Source organism: Artemia franciscana, chromosome 5, assembly GCF_032884065.1.
Source record: "Artemia franciscana chromosome 5, ASM3288406v1, whole genome shotgun sequence".
In the NCBI taxonomy this organism is placed as follows: Eukaryota; Metazoa; Arthropoda; class Branchiopoda; order Anostraca; family Artemiidae; genus Artemia; species Artemia franciscana.
In genome coordinates this window covers 12,762,530-12,782,844 of record NC_088867.1, presented here as the reverse complement: position 1 = coordinate 12,782,844, position 20,315 = coordinate 12,762,530, and the positions used below count along the sequence as shown (strand labels likewise).

The 20,315-nt window shown below is 34.2% G+C and overlaps 1 protein-coding gene across 1 annotated transcript in view; it reads right to left on the bottom strand.

Annotated features, from left to right (window-relative positions):
• Positions 1-20,315, bottom strand: part of LOC136026988 (carbonic anhydrase 12-like) — a gene marked incomplete in the record, with an annotated part of 95,660 nt that overhangs the window by 44,416 nt on the left and 30,929 nt on the right. The window contains 3 exon segments of the mRNA XM_065703865.1: positions 1,307-1,432; positions 7,225-7,350; positions 12,557-12,792. Of these exon segments, the coding sequence (XP_065559937.1) occupies positions 1,307-1,432; positions 7,225-7,350; positions 12,557-12,792 (488 nt within the window).

Here is a 20,315-nt window from a genome sequence, read left to right as displayed (position 1 = left end):
AAATATTCCATGAATTGAATTTAAAATTCAAGAATGGCTAATAGTGAAGGGTGTTTTTTAACACTAATGATTATATATGATTTATAAACCTATAAAATTCAGCAAATGATCTTTTTAGTTTCGATGTTAAAATTGCCATCTCCTGAAGGTCCTGGTTCAAAATAATCCATGGATTGAATTCAAAAGTTCGAGAATGGCCAGTAGAGAGGGGTGTTTCTAAAACTAATGATGGTACATGATACAAAAAGGCATACAACTCGCTAAATGTTCTTTTTCGTATTGATATTGTTCTTTTCTGTTCCCTGAAAGTCCACGCGCAAAAACATTCCATGGATCAAATTCAATAGTTTAAGAATTGCCAGTAGGGACGGGTGCTTTGAAAACTAAACATAATATATGATTTACATACAATTCGGTAGCTAAAGGGATCTTAAATGTGGTTGGATAAACCAAAACTGTATAAAAATCAGTCACCGTCCACTAAGCATACGACAAAAAAATATATAGATTACGAACCTTTTATACATTACGATCCTCATCAAAACTCGTTTTATTAAACATGTTGATAGATAAAGCTCACTTTGTATAACGATATTAGCTTGGACGAATTTTCATTGTTTTATATCAAATATCTGGCATTGAAATGTATCTTTCACCAAAATCTGAGAGAATAACATTGGAATAGTGGGAAATGTGCGTAATAGGGCCAATTGTGCTATTTCATCGACAAATTAAAATTGGCATAGAAATGTTTTTTCCACCAGAAACTGAGATAATAACATCCAGATACGATACTTACAACATAGGACTCTTGTGGTGCAGCGACAATATTCTTTGGCATGCAAGGTTTCCAGGAATGTTTTTATCTCTAGAGGAATTGGTAACTCCAATCGGCTCTAGTATACCCCGGATGTGTGTTTGGTAATGGCGGGATATGTGTGTCTTGGTCTAATTGAGGGGGTATGAAGGATTTGAAAAATATCGGTCCGGGATTCCAACGGGGAAAATTGTGCTCGGAGTATTGCCCCCTATACTACTAATATTAGACATGTAATACATTACAGCATAGTCTATCGAGTCTCTTCTAAAATCGGATACGCAAATCAAGGTTCTGCTTATAATAAAATTATGAGAGCTGTTGCTTTTGTTATTCTATTATCGAGTTTTATATAGATGGACGATCTCCTATACCTTTTGTCCTTAACCACTTCTTCAATGCATAAGCAAATTGACTACTGCACAACCTTCTAAATTTATTGTGGTATGGTCTGTGGAGAAGGAAAAGAAAATGAATATTTTTGCTTGCCTGTCTTTCCAGTATTCTGAACAGTAAGTTCGCTGAGATCGGAGTCATAGTTGGTCAGTCTCAGAGGTTGCAAATTCTTTTCTATAGCCTTAGCAGTATCAATATTCACGGGGGATTGCTGTTGTCCTAAAGAATAAAATGTATTAATTGCTTTAACCAAAAAGCTCAGTTTGTGGGATGTGTCACATAAAATAAGAATTTTCACCAAATTTAGGGCCAGAATATAATCGCACGTAACTTTTCAGAACTGTTGAAAGACTTTGTGTACATCCCACTAGAGCATTCGCGCCATCATGGGGAGCCTTGACCCCCTGGAAATTGGAGCCTAAAACGTCATTATAAGGAAACCAAAGGAAAGAGAGCAAAGTAGGAAATAAAAATGGAAAATCTGTATTTCTGTTCAACAAATCCTTATCAAAATTGGTGCTGCATAATTCCGGGGGGGGAGAAAAGTGGTTATTTTTGTTCATATTGATGGAAATTCTGTATGAATTCTCATCAAACAGTTCGTGGCAACAAAATGCAGTAAGGAGCGACCCGGCTCAATAGTAACCAAAACTCTACAAAACGGAATTTTAATACCAATAGTTACATCAAAAGAATCGTATTTTAATGCTGATTTTAAATTTATAAGTTTCATCAAGGCTATTCTTATCCATCAAAAGTAACGAGCCTAAGAAAATTTACCTTATTTTAGAAAATAGCGGGAAACACACCATAATGTCATAGAATCTTAACGAAAATCACACCACTAGATTCAGCGTATCAGAGAAAACTATTGTATAATGTAGAGGGGAACTTTCCATTGAGGAATTTTTCATGGGGGAAGATAATTTCCATGAAGGGGGCTTAGGATTTTCTATTATTAAAAAAAAAACATAAAAAATAAAAGTGACAAAGTTTTTTCAAGTGAAAGTGAGGAGCAGCATTGAAACTTAAAACGAACAGAAATTATAACGCATACGAGGAGTTAACTTCCTCCTAATACCTCGCTATTTATGCTAAAGTATTTTTAGCGATTTCAACTATTTACGCTACGGTCTTTGTGATTCAGGGGTTATCTTAAGGAATTGGGACAAAATTTAAGCTTTAGTGTAAAGAGCGAGGTATTGACGAGAGGGCAAAACACCTCATATACTTTATAAAAATATACGAATATAGAAGTTCGTTACGTAAGTTAATTCGTACGTTAGGCATATTTATTACTAATAAAAACGTTCGTAAGAAATTAAAAGTTCTAGTTGTCTTTATAAGTAACCAAAGAATTGGAGGGGGTTAACTATGCCTCCTCCCCCAATCCTGTTTTTCTTAAAATCGTCCGAACAAAAATATGAGAGAGCCATTTAGCCAAAAAAACAAATTAATATGCAAATTTCGTTTAAATTATTCATGTGCAGAGAGCCAAAGTCAAAGCACGGATTAATTAAAAAACGTTCAGAAGTTACAAAAAAAATAAGTTTTTTTTAACTGAAAGTAAGGAGCAACGTTAAGTTTAAAACAAACAAAAATTACTCCGTATATGAAAGGGGCTGTCCCTCCTCAACGCCCGATCTTTACGCTAAAGTTGTTTACTGTTTTAAAAATCAGAGTTGAGTGAAGGAGTCAAACTTTAGCGTATAGAGCGAGGCGTTGAAGAGGGGACAACCCCTTTCACATACGGAGTAATTTCTGTTCGTTTTAAGTTTTACTTAAAATTTCAGTTAAAAAGTTGTTTTTGTTTTAATTTACGTGACTGAAACAATTCACAAACTCTGCAATAGGATTCGCTGATCGATAAATCTATTATATGCACTGAAATATTTCGTATAAATAGAAAAAGATAAATTTTACAATTTTTCAAGTTGCTGAAAACTAAGTTTCAAGTAGCATTTGCCCCCTCCCCTCTCAAAACAAAGTTATGGGTTGAGCTCTGGGCTTGCCTCACTTTTTCCACCTCTGTGCCGGTAGGCATGGGAGTGTAACATTTAATGCTACATAAAGAAATATTTTAATTAATTCCTGAAATATTTTGTGTGAAAAAGATAAATATTACCATTTGCAATTGCTGGAAACTAAGTTTTAAGTAGCATTTGCCGACTCCCCCTCCTAATAAAAATTACTAGTGGAGCCCATTGCCTGCCTCGCCTTCTCCACCTCTGTGCCGGTAGGCATGGGAGGGAAATATTTTATGCTACGTAGAGAAATGTTTTAATTATTTCTTACTCCCCCTTCTACCTTGTTCTAGATTCTTCAAAAGGTTCATGGAGTGTTAGCTGTATGGGCATTAGAATGTGCTCTTTTAGGCCACCTTCCTTTCTTGATAACTGATACAATTGCCCATCACTACGCATAATTTCATATGAAATGAAGTTTGTGTAGCCAGAATAAGAATCAAAACGCACTTTTGAGCTCCAATTAAGAGAGGCAGGAATTACTTGCAGCTCAGTTTCTGAGCTCTCCAAAAATTATGAATCTTCAATCTGAATCGAAACTACCAAATTTTCTTCCTTAAATTCGGGTGTGGGAGGGGACCAAGTTTGCCCTCCAATATTTGCTCAGTTGAAAGATGGCACTAGAACTTTTAAATTACGTTAAAACGAGCTCTCTCCCAATTTTTTAGGACCTTTAGTTTGGTACGATCATTTTTGAGCAAACAAATACACTTGTATCCATTATCTGTCTTATGGAGGAAAAAGATGCAAAGTTCCATATTTTGTAGATTGGAGTCTTAAATCTTTACGGTAGGGTTCTGTGGTACCATGAATCAAGTAAGCCGATTATCGCTAAGACAATAAGATAATAAGATTTCGCCTTTGGCGAAAAATTCAAGCGAATAAACATGCAACCGCGATACTTCTTCTGGAAAAAAAATTCCCCATTTTAAGAATGGAGCTTGACACCTCTTCGGGTGGCTCTCTTAAATGATGAATCTACTAAAAAGATTTTCACTAGAATTGCTTGCTTATTTTTGAGTGATCTCTCCTTTTTTTAGAAAAACAGCCAAAGTTTCTCAGATTTTTAGTATTTTGGTGTGTGACAATGAGTTGATTGAATTTTATATGCTCAGAATCAGCATAAAAAGGAAATTCTTTTAATGTGTCAATTGTTTGTAAAATTCCGTTTTTAGTTTTGATGAATAGTGACATAAATCGCTTCTTAGTTGCAATTCGCAATCACAAACTATTTCATAAGATCCTCCTGTGACAAACAATTTTATTTTAACCTCTTCATTTTATTCAGTTGCATTTTAATATCAAAGAAAGAGGGTCAGTTTGACAGTTAGATTGTAAGTTCAAATTTAGTTTTTCTTTTGCTATTATGTAATTTTTTAAAATGTCTCGATATAAGTGATTTAGTCCGAGGGAAAACTTGTCCTGTTATGAAAGAGGTATATTCTACATGGCAGTTATAAAACTAAAACAGAGTTTGCATGCAGGGACGGTGAGTTTTGAGTATGGGCCCTTGCAAATTTAAAAATCTTGGAAAAACTCACTTTAAGGTCTTTTGAAATCATGAAATTCTGTTGATCAAATGTAGTTAGATGAAGCTTCCAAGAGTGGAATCAGAACCCAATAATCCCTTTAGAAGGTCTTTTGTTCCTTTCTCTACTCTTTCTGTAACCAATCTAAGGCTTTGAAAATTCTATAAGGACAAGTCTGCACCTGTTAGTATCTTGGGAAACAATAAATCTTTCCTTAATTTCCATTTGAGTCTGATTTTCTTTTGCTCTTGGTTTTGGATATAATGGGTTAAGCTTAAATGCATATCAATGCATAAAAAATAAATATATCATCATCAGGAATCCACTTCCGTCTAGGGATCATCAGGATCCCTTCATCAGGAATCCACGCCGTCTAAAATTTCCGAAGTTTTAGCCCCAATTTAAGAGTTAAAAGTGAGGGGAAACCATGCCCTCTCCCACAAGCCTATCATTCTCCAAAACAAATCTGATCAATCTTTTAAGAAAGAAATTTTGTTTGGTGTTTTTCTAAATGTCCAGTAATTATGTACCTGAGGTATGTCCCTAAGCTAGGCAATTCGTTCGTTTTTTTTCTCTATTAGTATATGTTATTGATAAAGGTATACATAGTTGAAATTCACTCTCAAAAAAGACTAAGGGCATTCTAGGACGGCAGACTAAGAAGAGACTGTAAGAAAATGCTGAGGAGAGTTTTCAATTAAATCAAAACACATCAAGTGTATGCTAATTGTCAAAAGGGTATAATTGATGAATGACTGGGTATATTAAATAAAGACTCTTAGGAAATGATAAGAAAGATTATGATAAGAGACAACATTCTCTTATCATATAAATGATAAGAGATAACATTCTCTGAAAATATAGACATACAGGCTGAACGGCTGAACGGTATTGAGTTTAAACTTTCAGTGAGTGTTGAAGGGGCTGTTGAAGAAACCAAAGGTGCTGTGCACAACTGCTGCTAATGCTGCTACAACTATTGCCACTTCGCAAGCTATGAGTATTAAGGTAAAGCTTTTAAGGAATATTTAGGCAGATGCTGAGCTAACTGAAAAAGTTTTAGCGTCATTACTGAGAGTCAAAAGGGATTGGAGGGCCAGCAGCCCTCCTCCCAAGCCCTTTCATTTTTGAAACACCCAGTCAAAATTTTGAGGCAGCCATTTTGTTCAGCGTTGCAGAACAATCCTGTAGCTATGTTTCTAGGGATATTAAGAACTTAAAACCGCACAATTCTGTAATTGGCCACTATGCTTTAAAACTAACGGTTGCTTTGAAACTGAATCAAAAGGCACTGTGTCTATGATTGCCAATGAGACACCTCAGCAATATATCGGAACGATTGGGCGTATTGGGGCGAAGATTGGGCGTATTGGGGCGAGGAACGATTGGGCGAAGAAATTTTCGGGGCTACTTCTATTACTACATCTGCTCTTTTAATTTAAATAAATTGAAAGAGTGTAAGTGTATCCAAGCAGTAAAAGAGCATAGGAATAATTTTTTGGGAATGATATTATGTTTATTTTTCAGATAAACTTGAGAAGGTATAAAATTAAATTAAACATTAGTATTTTTGTCAGGATTAAACATCGATAAGAAGGTTTCAACATGCAAATAGAAAGCCAAATTATTGATTTTTATAGAAGAAACCGCAAAGATATAAAAAAAAACTCCACGAAAAAGACTATTTGAATCAAAAACCAAAAGAAATTAATGTCAAAAGCTTATTCCACAAAACGAGTTTTTCAAAAAAAAGTAAAGGGCTCTATTAAACCATAAGTGGGCAGAAATAAAGTCAGATAATCTTCCACGCGTATAATTACCGCAAATCACTATCAATAAATGAATGAAACCCAAAACGAACCGAATATACAGTAAATAAACGAATAAAACTCTAAAGACGAGCAAAAATTACCATGACTTGGGCTGACAACCCCCCTCCTTTCTCAAGACCAGAACACAGTTTCCAGTTTACTGAAAAAAAGCAAACAAACAAATGACCATGGATTGTCAGTTTAATATACATATACTGATATTCATTCCTTAAAGTTTGAATAACTTTTTATTTATTGAAGTCTAAAAAGTGAAAATAATTAAACCGTATTTGATTTTCAGTAAAATGCGAATTGTGTTCTGATTTTGAGAAGGCATGGGGGTTGTCAGCCCTGCTTGTGTTAATTTTTTTCGTTTTTTAAATCGATTTTCTATTGCAATTCGTTTTGGGTTTTATTTATTTATTGATGGTGATTTGTGGTACTTTACACGTGGAACATCATTTAACTTTATTTCTGCTTACTTTTGGTTTAACGAAGCTCTTTACTTTTTCTTAAAAAACTTGTTTTGTGGAAAAATATTTTAAATTAATATTAATAAGATGCCACTTAGCTAAAATAAATGTTCGTAGACAAGAAGTAACAACATAGTTGCACAGCAACACAGGCAATAACAGAAAGAGACTCACCAATACATGAGATTCCGTTAGTAAAGAAATCGCCACTACATTCACATGAATAAGAAGTAACACCTTCAACTTTACAGAGGGCTGATTTATCGCCATTCTTAGTACAGGGGTTTGGTATGCATGGATCTACAAAACGATAAATCTAGAAAAATAAAACAAGCAATATGCACTAAAAGAAAGCAAAAACTAGGGCAATTAAAATCGCCTATATGCAACTACCCTCATGTCAGTAGTATACTTATTTAAGGTTCGATTGGATTCCTCTCCCTGGATTCGATGAGGGCCCTATCCCGTCAATCAATGGCAGGTAGCAGGTGCTTGTTACGTCATAGGGAATGTTTTCTAAGAGTTGTGGGTGTCTGTTACATCATATGGAATGTTTACTTTTGCAGGTTATGCTTGCTTGTTATGTAATAGAGAGTGTTCAAAAAACTTATGAGGGTCAGGGAAAAACGTTCAGGATCCATTAGTCAAGTATCAGCACATGTTAAACCGTTAATGATGTAAAGTCTTAGTTTCTCCTGGGCAGCTGCTCTTCTGGTAATTATGTGAAGGGGATTCCAACCGGCCGCCAAATTTTAAAACTATGTTATTACATGTGAATTGTAAATTTGGGATTTATGGTTAAACATAGTCCTTGATTTTAGTGCGAAACGCTTACATAAAATGTAACTTACTTAGGCATTAAATGAGGGCGCGGGTAATATTCCTTCATCATACTAAAAAAGCAACTATTTTTTGACACCAACATGGACCTATCTGAGAGTCCCCTCCTCCATTAATAGGGGTCAGCTTAAACTCTCAAGTTTACTGATTCTGTAGCTTTTAGTTCTAGCGTATTCTAGCATACATACATGTCAGGATTAAGTTAGGAAAATGCAGGTTGGGTCTACAGACTTTCCACGGGAAGGTATTTTGAGGAGACTACTAAACCTATTTTATCACCCGATTAAAAATAACCGTGAAACTCTGTATTCTCAATTGTTTATTCCATTGTGGCCTGAATTTTGTACTCTTAACCTTGAATTGAAGCACTAAATTCTCAGATGACTGAACAATTGCAAATTTTTTAAATCTTTTCTTTGAAAAAGTTTTCGTAAAAACTTCTTGTAAACTTAAATAAATGCATATAAAGTTGACAATTTAGGTTGGAAAGGGAGGGTTTCTGACAGTGATAAAAAGGGGAGTGCGTTTAAATATTACATTTAAAGGCACTTGTACAAAACTTTTATAGCTCAAGTGTTTTCTTTTACTATATTATAGCAAGAATAAAGCAAAAAATTTTTATTGAGGAATAAAAATACTTAGGTAGATAAAAATGATTTGATTTTTGGCTAGTTGTATTCTTAACTTTGTTTTTACTTTATCGTCAAGGGAGCGTGAAAACTATAGTTTTCTTGCATCAATATCGAAAGGGTGGGGTGCAATACGGCATGAGTTAAATTTAAGTTATGGAAGTCTTGAAATAAGATGCAGTTTTTCACTACATGAAAAAACTAAAATTTGATTTATTTTTAAAGAAAATTCTGACCTTCCTTTCCAAAAGAAGGTCAGGGTATGCGATGTGGGGGCTTCAACTCCCAACCCCCATGGCAAGTATGCTTGCCCATCTATGCTCTGCATGCAAGAAGGTGAAGTTGCTGGGCCTTAAACACCTGTGCCTTACGACAATGAAGCTTTCGGACTTTCTACGCTCTCAATACATGGCCATGATGTGCCCCCTTTGGACCTCTGCATGCAAGTTGCCGATCTTAATGTAAGTGTGAATTCTTTGATATTTATTAACATTAAAAAATTTACCACTTTTTCTGACTATTGTATATTTCTGTTCAGACTAAGAAAGGGAGAAATAACTGGGATTTAAGGAGATCTTCTTCACCAGCTCTGTGAGAGGGGAGGGGGTAACACTATTGCCCTATCGTAAAAATAATCGATTCTTTTCAAGCTTTGAAGAGCTTTTCTCTAAATTCAAATCTTTTTGGAAACTCTTAAAAATATTGATGATATTGTCCTTAGTACTGTTTCTACCTCTATTACTACTACTAACAAATCACGGCAGCACTGAGCCACCTGAGGCCAACACAGCTACGTACGCTCTTTCTGCGTTCCAATTTATTCAAAGCCTCCCTTTTTACACCCTCCCAGAAGGATTCAGTTTCCTTTCAATCATTATTTTTGACGTCAACTGACCCAAAACGAGGATGATCTGCTTTCCGTTAGTCCTAGACGGTTGGCCGAAAAGGACTATCTTCGGCAATCTGTCATAGTTCATCTGCACAACGTGCCCTAGCCATCTCCACCTTTCTTTCATTATAGCCCTGGATAGAGGGATTGAACCACGTTTTTCGTACAGCCTACTGTTTGAAATACAGTCAGTATTTCAAACTACTGAGAACAATCAGTAGGCAATTTCTCTGGAAAATATCTAACAAATCTCCATCTGATTTTCTGAGAGCCCATGCCTCAGAGCCATATTTAGCCACTGTCATCACTATAGCTCATAATATTCTAATCTTGGTTTACAGGCTTGCTAAGTATAATAACTAGACTATACATAGTTAAATTAATCTCGTATTACCCTACTGAAGTTAACAAAAAGCTTCTTTGTCTAATGGAAAACTGTAATCCTATTCTTCTAATGATTGATTGTTAGGTGGATGCTTACTCGAATCGTTAAGTGGAAACTTACACAGCCATACAAATCATAAGAAATTAAACAGAATCCCCCCTCCATCACCCCAAGGTTAAGTTCTGCTCGTAGAAACTCTATTTATTTTAGAGCTTAAGGCTGATTCGAATTAGTTTTTCTGAAATAGTCTCCAAACTGGAAAATCACAATGACTTTGCTACGTGAACGTTGTTTAAGGTGAAATGGTAATGTCTGATTTAGGTGAAAACTGTGTTTATTATTGAGCTCAAGAATATTGTTCAAATTTTCTGTGATAGTTTCTGAATCACACAACATCTTTTCCATTTGAATTATATTTTAGCTGAAATTGTAACACCTGGCTTAGGTGGACGTCGTGTTTATTATTTGGCTCCAAGTTGTCCTTCAATAATAATATTCCGAGACAGTTTCTGGATCATGAAAAACGAAATATGTTTACATTTCTGTATTTAGCTAAAAGTGAAATATTTCATTTTGCTAAAAACTATGTTTATCAAGAGCTTCAAGTTGTTTCAGTTGTTATTTTCGTAAACAATTTATCAATCACAAAATGGTTGTTCATCATTCAAATTTGCAAGTTGTTTTCAATTATAATTTTTCGAGAAAACTTGTGGATCAGAAAAGTAATTCAATCTATTTTAGCTGAAAATTATGTACTGCTTAATTTTTCGATGCTAATTTTTTTTCCTACTCCTAACAAAAATCTGACGAAATAAAACTTGTTGTTAAATTGAAAAGAAATTCCTTTCCTTGTTGGAAAGAAATTGAAATTCTTTGATCATTTCGTTTTCATAATAGTTTGATAAATATCGACATATCAACAAAGAAATTTTGGACAATAACAAGGGAAGCAAAGTTATAAATGTAAACTTAATAAAGAATTTGAGAATTTGAACAATATGGAAAAGTGTAATATATTTTTTAAGGTGTCGTTTTCGATTAATTGGTATGTGCTTTATGTCCAGGCTCTGTATCAGCATGTAGATACGTTCTGGGACAATACTGGTGGTCGAACATTCAAAAAAAGAAAACAAAGAAAAAAAAGTAAGAAAACAAATGGGGGTGATTTTCTTCGGGGAAAAAAAACAAGAAAACACCAAAGTATATACTTTTACTACTCTGTCCTCTATACTCAACCACAATTTTTTTTTTATTATTGGATATAACTTTTGAAGACCTACATGTTTTAGTTCTTTTCGTGTAAATATATATATATATATATATATATATATATATATATATATATATATATATATATATATATATATATATATATATATATATATATATATATGTATGTATATATATATATATATTAGTTTTTAGTTTTTTACCTTTTTCTAGTTTTTTTAGTTTTTTAGCTTTTTTAGTTTTTTTAGTTTTTTAGCTTTTTTAGTTTTTTTAGTATTTTATTTTTATTTTTTTTTATCCCCTGTCTCCCGGTCTGTATATACATTCGTTTTTGAATTGGTATATGATGAAATAAATTTTTTGTTTTTTTCCATTTTTTTTTTTTTTTTAGTTTTTTTTTGGTTTTTACCTTTCTTTAGCTTTTTTAGTTTTTTTCTTTTTTCTTTTTAGTTTTTTTGTAGTTTTTACCTTTTTAATTTTTTTTATTTTTATTTTTTTAGTTTTCTTTTTCTCCTTTATTTTTCAGTTTTTTTCCTTTTTTTAGTTTTTTTCTTTTCAGTTTTTAGTTTTTTTTTGTTTTTTCTAGTTTCTTTTATTAGTTTTTAGATTTTTTTCTTTTTATTTTTTTTTGTAGTTTTTAACTTTTTTTAGTTTTTTTAGTTTTTTTCTTTTTAGTTTTTAGTTTTTTAGCTTTTTTAGTTTTTTTAGTATATTCTTTTTATTTTTTTTGTAGTTTTTACCTTTTTTAGTTTTTTTCTTCTTTTGTATTAATGCTTAAGCCAAGGTTCGAACCTGGAACCTCTCGGACCTAGAACCTGGAACATAACAATTTACCAGCTCAGCTACTTCGACTTGAATACATTCGTTTTTGAATTGGTATATGATGAAATAATTCAGACGTTATATAGCTCAATTCTTATAATAACGTCAGTCGACAGACAGACAAACAACTTATTTATATATATATATATATATATATATAATAAGTTATTTGTCTGTCTGTCGACTGACGTTATTATAATATAATATATATATAATATAATATAACATATATATATAATATATATATATATATATATATATATATATATATATATATATATATATATATGTATATATATACATATATATATATATATATATATATATATATATATATATACATATATATATATTTATATATATATATATATATATATATATATATATATATATATATATATATATATATATATATATATATATATCAATATTCACAGGTGGGACACAGGGACACAACTACAATGGCGCGTAACTAATATGGCGCGTAACGACTTACGCGCGCGGAGAGGGGGGGGCTTGGGGTGACGCGCGAAGCGTCACCTTTTCTCTCTCTCTCTTTCTCTCTTTCTTTATTTCTTTTAAGCATGCCTTGCGGACGTAGATAATCAAATGTAACTTTTTTTTCTGGGATGAGGCAGAGTCAACATCTAAGTCGGAAACAGAAAATCTAAACAGGCTGAATAAGGAAAAGACAAGTTTTAGCCAACTCACTTTTTGCACATAAATTTTCTGGTACAGTTTCTTCTGGATTCAGGCAGCCTATAGTCACCGTTTCTGTCAATCCACTAGTAACAAGAACTGTAGCGGATATGGCATTTGTAAGTTTTGTTACTACAAATCCTCCCAGTCCATTGAAGAAAAATCTTGATTTTCCTCTTCCAAGTGACTGTTCAAAGCTTGGTTGAATGTAATTTTCTTGGTAATAAACGTAAAAATTATTTTCCATGCTGAAAAAACAAAAAATACAACATCATAAACCAAAAACAGAAAAAGTCAGTGACAGGTGCGTACATAGTATGATCCCTGGGTCTAACCACTCCCAGAAAACTAAACTCTACAATGATTTCTTTTATAATAAATTGTCAAAATATCAATATAGCTTTTCTTTCTCTGGTTTTTCATTCAAAACAAATAAATTCTTGCAAAAAAACTTAGTAAATGGAGATTTCATCTCGAATTTCGTGTTCTATTGGGTTGATCCTAAGAAAAAACGAGTGTCACCAAGAGCTCTTTCGCGTTTCTACTTTGACTTGCTTTTACTTCAAAATTATGCCTGCCATTAAAAAGGATGCAAAGTCTGATTTGTTGCATTAAATTATAAGAGAGTAGACCGAGCTAAAACTTTGAGAGAATTTGCTATGAGTATTCTCTGTGTTTTCTTTTGGTTGCTGCGTAGTTTGAATGTATTACTCAAACACACCCCACCCCCTTCTTTATCATTGTCAGAAATCCTTCCCCTCTCCCAATTAAATTTTCATGTAAGTAGTTTTCAAAAAAATAAAAGAAAAACTTTAAAAATATCCTGTTATTCGTCCGTCTGAGAATACAGGGTTTCTGGCTTATTATTTAAAGGGTAATAAAATAGGTTTGGTACTTGCCTCAAAATACCATCTCAGGGTATATGTTACTCAGTAGGTTTGTCTTCATTTTCCTAACTCCCTTTTCAAGATTGTGAAAAGCAGCTAAACTAGAATTTCCTGAGAAATATGCAAGAGGAAGAAGCCACAGTGTAAGTAAACTTCAGGATTTTAGTAAAATATTTTAATGAAAACCACTTTTGATGGATTTAGGGGGGAAATAAGGTTATTCTCTCAGTGATAAGACTTTTATAGGGGGAAGGTTAAGGGGTTTACCTAAAATATTGAATTATAATAGCTTAAATTTGGTGGGTGGATGCTATAGCAAAACAGATTCACCAATATAAGCCGATTTTCAATCCCTTTTCGAATTTCTATGAAAATAGATTTTAGAACGATTTTAAACTTTCAAGATCTTATATAAGACTAATGAAATTTCTGTTCTTATAGCTGTTTTATATCCCCTCTCTCCCCCCAGGGACAAGGGAATTACTCTGTTCTCTATTTGAATAGTAGTGGATGACCCTTCTGTTTTCCGGGAAATAACAGGAATCCTTTGTTTCATAAAATCAATAGTCTCTATAGCGGTTCTTCATACATAAAATGGCTGTAAATTTGCAAGCAAGAAATGGTGGAAAAGCATGAATATATTGGGATAATGTATGGAGTATGCCCTTACTTGGGATGGGCCCCTTAACGGTTTTTAAAGAACAATCTTAGAAATCCTTGGGTAAAGAAGCCCCTGAAGATTTTTTTAAATACACTCTATTATGTAACAATCTTCAAAATCCTGGGTGAAAGAAGCCCAGAAAGTTTCCCTTAAACCCTTAGGTTTCTTAAGCACAAAAACCATTGAAGAAATATTCCCTATGTTGTAACTTGCACCTCCATGTCTTTAGGGAAAATTCCCTAAGATGTAAGAAACACCTGCTGGCTATCATAGAATGACGGAAAATGTTTGTCACGGGAACAGATGGATAGGGATGTCAAGGGAATGGAGGGATAGCGATGTCACGGGAATGGAGGAACAGGGATGGCACGGAATCAATAATTCCGTCACTACTCATAGTAAAAATTTCGTATCTGCATTCTTTGATGTATTCGTATCTGCATTCTTTGATGTACGAAAATGCCTTTTATGCATTTTTGTGTTACATACACAAAAAATTATCTTTGTGCGTGTAGCAAAAAATTCTGTACTGTGCTAATAATTGACCGGGTATGTGCTGTCAACGCATCCAAATGAATTGTACCAGTTTTCCAGCTAAAATTTTGCCACAAGAGATTACTTTTACAATATCGACAACATGTTAAAAATTTACCTCCAAATCCACCCTTTGTATTGTGTATTGGGTGGCTATCATGGGTGGCTATATATTTTATTGATGCTTTTTGGGGGTTACAAGAACAATCTTAGAGAGACTCTTTCCGGCTAATAATGTAATGTAAGAATGAAAAGGGGGGTTCGGTAATTCTTTTCTTTATCCTTATGCTGACAACTTAAGTTATAGTTGTAAGAATGTAGATATTTTATAGCAATCCATTTTTACAAGAACCCTCTTCGCATGAGGGGTTACAGTTACAGGGGCCTATCATGCATTAATAAGAAATGAATATATATGCTGGCTGAATAATAACTAAAAGGGGCATTGACTTATGAAGTTTTGTTTATAGTTTTTATTCATGCACTTAAGCATACCTATCCCGAGATGTATATTGGTTAAATGGGTGGTGACTTTAGAAAACTCTGTTCATGAGAATTTTTCTTTTTTTCTTTATGCACTAGAATAAACTTATTTTGAGATGCATATTATTAAATAATTACATGACGGGAATTCGCTCATATAATCTTAATCTTTTGTATCCTTGCATGTGTTCAGTATCTTAAATTTAGCGTCTTGTATCTTAGATTACTTTTCGTAAATTTCTGCCGCTAACTATGATTAGTTAGAAAAATTTAGAAGCGAACTTTTCCATTAGCAATGTCTGCTTAACGTTTGTAGGTTGAACAGATTATTTAAACCCTTATTGCAGGTATATGTTGCTTAGACTTCAAACCAATAACGTTTATTCGTCTTAAAATTCATCTTAGCTCTCTAATTCCATTGAAAACCTTTTTTTAATTAATTGTTTGTGAAAATTCCTGCTACGGAAAAAATAGAGAATTTTCTATTTTTTTCTAATTTCTATTCAAAGACAATTCAAGTTTTTTCTATTCAAAACTTACAACGAGAAAAATTCTTTACGATCCGTAAGCTTATCCGTTTGTTTTGAAAATATGATTTGTACTGCTGAAAAAGTTGAGCAAATTCCTTTTGATCAAAATTTACAATCTTAAGACAGTAGAGAAATAAGATATAAATTACCAACCATCCCAAAATTTTTTGGATCAGCATGAGCTTAACTGGAGTCTATAAATAGGCACTACACCATATTTGTCTTATATCGAAAACTAGGTGAAATTTAACACGGTAGATTCCCAGTGTCTGACTAGATCTTAGAGATGTGTAAATTTCTCTTTTTTTTTTACAAAAACGTTCTGGGACTTTTCAATTAGGAAAAATAATGGCAAAGTCGAACATTGACGTATTATTACTATTAATTTATTACCCGTCAAAAACGGAAAAGACTGAGTATAAAAAAGAAAAAACTTAAATACATTTCAACCACAAACATTATAAAATAATACTAGTCCAGGTGGAGTTGGCTCTTAAAACATGGGCACTGAATTTGCAGATTCTTCTCTCTATGCCCATGGAAGGGTTGGTGACCTTGTATTTCATGTACATGTCGCCATTGCTGTGCCACAGAGGGAGACGCAGGAGAAACTTGGCATATCTGTAGAATGCACTACAAATGGCTTTCTTTTTGGTAGCTGTGAATATTTTCCAGAAAGAATCCAGAGCAAGCAGATTTGGTATAGTAAAAGCATTGTAACCGGCAAGGAGGGGATGGTTGAAACGATACTTATTAGCAACAAGTAATCCGTAAGACGCCTCGTCGACGGGAAAAGAAGTGGTTTGTCAGTGCTGAGCGTGTGTCCTTCAATGTAGAAGAAATAGGGAGGCTAAGATAGGTAAAGGCCTCACAGGGCTTAATCAGAGTCTCGCCAATTTCAACGGAGAGGTTAATAGAAGGCTCGTTTTTGAACCATTGAAGAAAAGAAGTTCTGTTTTATATTCTTTGAAGGAAAGGCCGATCTGCTTTAATGCCGCTGCAAGTGAGTCGTAATTTTGTTGAAATAAAGATACCGAAACGAGAAACATAAAGAATGTCATCAGCGGAGTTTAGCAGCGATATATTGATTCCACGGAAAAAGCACGACGGCTTTATTAATTGTTGTGTTTCGATGATAGCGTTCTTAAACAGTGACGGTGAAGTTTTGCCACCTTGACGTACGCCTTTCTTGACACTCAGCATTTGTTTAGAAGGAAAAGTGCCGGACGGAGAGGGGATCAGGATGACAGCCGAGAGCCTAATTGTACATACTGTAGACAGGGGAAATGATGCAAGAGGAAACACCCCGCTGAAGGGCTTTGAGCAGGATATGGCCATGGATGCCAGAATCGATGGCTCTACTAACATCAAGCGCTCAAAAGACGAGAAGATCACCATTTTTATCTGCATCAACAGGAAGATTTGCAAGAATGCTGTGAACGTGTTCCCGTCCTGAGTGCTTTTTGAACCCGAGCTGGTCGTCTGGAGTAGTGCATCGAAGTGCAATTTCATCAAAAATAAGGGATTCAAATAACTTACAAAAAGTAGTTGAAACAGTGATCGGACGATATGAAGTGCACTGGCCAGCTGGTTAATCTTTTTTGAGAATAGGATGGACCAATCCAACACCAAAGCTGTCTGGAACGATGCCAGTAACAAAAATCATTTGAAATAGCAGAGAAAGGTGCTCTAGGAGAAGATGGCACGCAAAGCTTAAAAGAGTGCCAGATTTACCATCGATGCCCTTACATTTCTTTTTTTTTTAGCTTAACAATTTTGGAACGCATCAAAGATGGAGTGACGAGGAAGCCAGTGTCTCTAACTTCAAACTGGAGCTTCTTATCAAGGGCCTGGCAAAAGGTATCGTCTAGGTAGGAATTAGGGGCTGAAAATTGGTCTCTGAAGTAGCCCCACCAGTCTTTTTCTGGCATGCAGGGTGGGCCATTGGAAGATTTGTTCTTAGCTCTAAGACGCCATAAATCAGGAAGCGAATTATTGACAATCTCGCTGGTACGAGCAATTTTGTTAGCCTTATGCTGTGCGAGGCTTTTGAAAATTTACGTTTCGTATAAATAAGAACAGGGTTGACTACTCCAGAGCTAGGCTTCCCAAAATCTGCTCATAATTGTAGCCAGAATTTTGCTGAATCACAGGCGGCTAGGAGATTAGGATGATTCCGCCAGTTACGCGCTTCCCAACTGTGGCAAATTTTATGGACAGGAACTGCAGCTTCCTCAGCCGTATGGATAGCATGCGTTACCTCAAAACATTAGATGTTTAGTAGGATAGTTTTTTCCGAGTCTAGTGTCATGTTCAGACTACCCAGAAGTGCGAAAGGAATTTGGATCTTCGAAACGATGGAGTCACTCTTTTTTTTTCAAAAAACTTTAATTCATCAGACATTAGAACCAAGTCGACTATTCAAACAGCTTAACTTAAAAATATTCATGCCTTGCGCGTCGATCGTATTAAATTGACAAGTCGTAAATTGTATTGAAATCCCCTTTTTTCCAGAGAGCAACAAGTATTGAAAGTCACAAATCATTTGAACATTAATAATTACCGGAGTAACCATTTTAGTTCAATTGCTAAAAGACTGAGTATGAATGTCGTAAGGTATTGCAACATTACATGTTTTTAGAACAAATACAAAAAAAAAACAATAAAAACTACTAATTTAACCGAAAGGTTGAGATTGGACAGAATTTAAAGAGGGGACGGAACAAAAAAGTTTCTAAGCGAATCAAAGCTAAGGACCAAAACAAATATAAAATACAAATCTTAGAGAAATAGAGGTTGTTTGTGTGTCAAGTTTTAAGATAGAAAGAAGAGGATCCTTTAATAAGTGACTATTCTTTAACTATCCTTGAAAACCACCTGTCTTCTCTTAATTATTTTACATTTAACATTAGTATAATATTATTGAATCTTTTCGTCACTTTGTCAAACCGAGACTACCTAATTTTGTGTTTGAGCTGAGTTTTCAGTTAAAGCCTTTCGAATCCCCTTTTGAGTTTTTGGCCCTCTTGGCTCTAGCTTTGGCTATAGGTTTATCTTCCCTTTGAGAAACCACTTCTTGGTTGATTAGACCACTAAATTTCTCAGATGATTTAAAGTCCTTTTTGGGATTTACTCTGATTTATCAGGGCTCTGATTCCCTTTATTTAGGTATTTCTATGTTTATAAACTCTATCCTGATCATAGGAAAACTGTGATTTTCTTTTAAATAAATCAAATTCCTTTTTTATATTTTTCTTTAATTTGGTTTCGGGAATTTATTTTTTTCTTCTCCCCCTTTTCTAGTTATAGGTCAGAGCCAGTCAAGCTACAACCTGAGTGAAAGATAACTTAATCCGAAACATGCTTAATCTTAAGATGTGTCCTTTTTTATAAACGAGCATTAAGGACTCCAGTGGGATCTAAAATTACTATTAATCGTGCAATAGAATTAATCAACTTAAAGTAACTAGCGTCTGGTAAGTCGCAACAAGGAACAGATAGCTATAGGAGCTCCCCCCCCCCCAAGCTTAGTGACTCTCGGATCTTAAATCTCAGTGTTTATGATAAATTTCACACATATAACTGAAACTTCCTAGATACTGTTTTCCTGCTTACCTCCAAGATTAAATCTCTGGTTTTAACACGATGGAGTTTGAACCTTGAGGAGAGTTCTTCGCTCTCCACCCAACTCATCCTTTTCCATACCCAATCCTTTTTCTGCTGTCAATACAGCTAGGTTGGTCGTTCTGTCAATACAACCGAGCCAAGGAGCGGGGAGCGTTATTAGTGGAGTGGCAGTACGTTTGGGAATCTAATGTTTTTCGTCCGGAGATTACGGAAATTCAGTTAATGAGACCTTCCTTGTTAAAGTTAAGGTTTACACAAGGTCCAAGTGGCATTTGTTCGTGTTAAGTGAAATAATTGATCAATACTTGTTTTCGAGTTGAATTTATAAATTCGATTCAAATAATTTTTAGTTATTCCAAGTTTCTTAGCTCCCTTTGGAAACTTCTTTATTTTACTTTTTCCTGTCCTATTTGAATACTTCTGACTAATCGAATCAAACTAGGAGTGCTAGTTAATCGACAGAATTTACCTTACCAGATAAATTGGATTAAAAGATGATAATACCCCCGACACTGACCTTACTTAATTTAGTCAAGTGTATTCTAGTAGAAATACTCAGTAGCTCTAAAATTTACCAAAATATTTTGTTTTCTCTCGGTGAAGACAATCAGTATTCGCAAGAACAATTTCTTTGGATAACTGTTATACACACACACGCAGACACGATTTGATTTCGACGGTAAACATTGGCGAAAATTTATTTAATATTACGGGAGTCATCATTCTTTTCTTTACTTTTTATTTATCAAGCTTAACATTAAAGTCAAGTTATCACCGGAATGACTAATTTTATAAATAGATATATTAAAATAAAGAAGAGAGAATAGTGAGGACTTTTTTTCCCAAGACAGTGAATCGACAATACTGATTCAGACGGTGAATCAGCATCATGGAAAGGAAGCGTGGTTTTCGTCATTGTTTAAATAGATATAGGTACGCTATATTTCGACCCATGATCAAAGATTCTTCTTCTGGTTCTTATAAAATTTATCAAGTTTTTAGGATATTACCCCATTACATGTCAGTGTTGCCACGTTGAACCGTGAAAA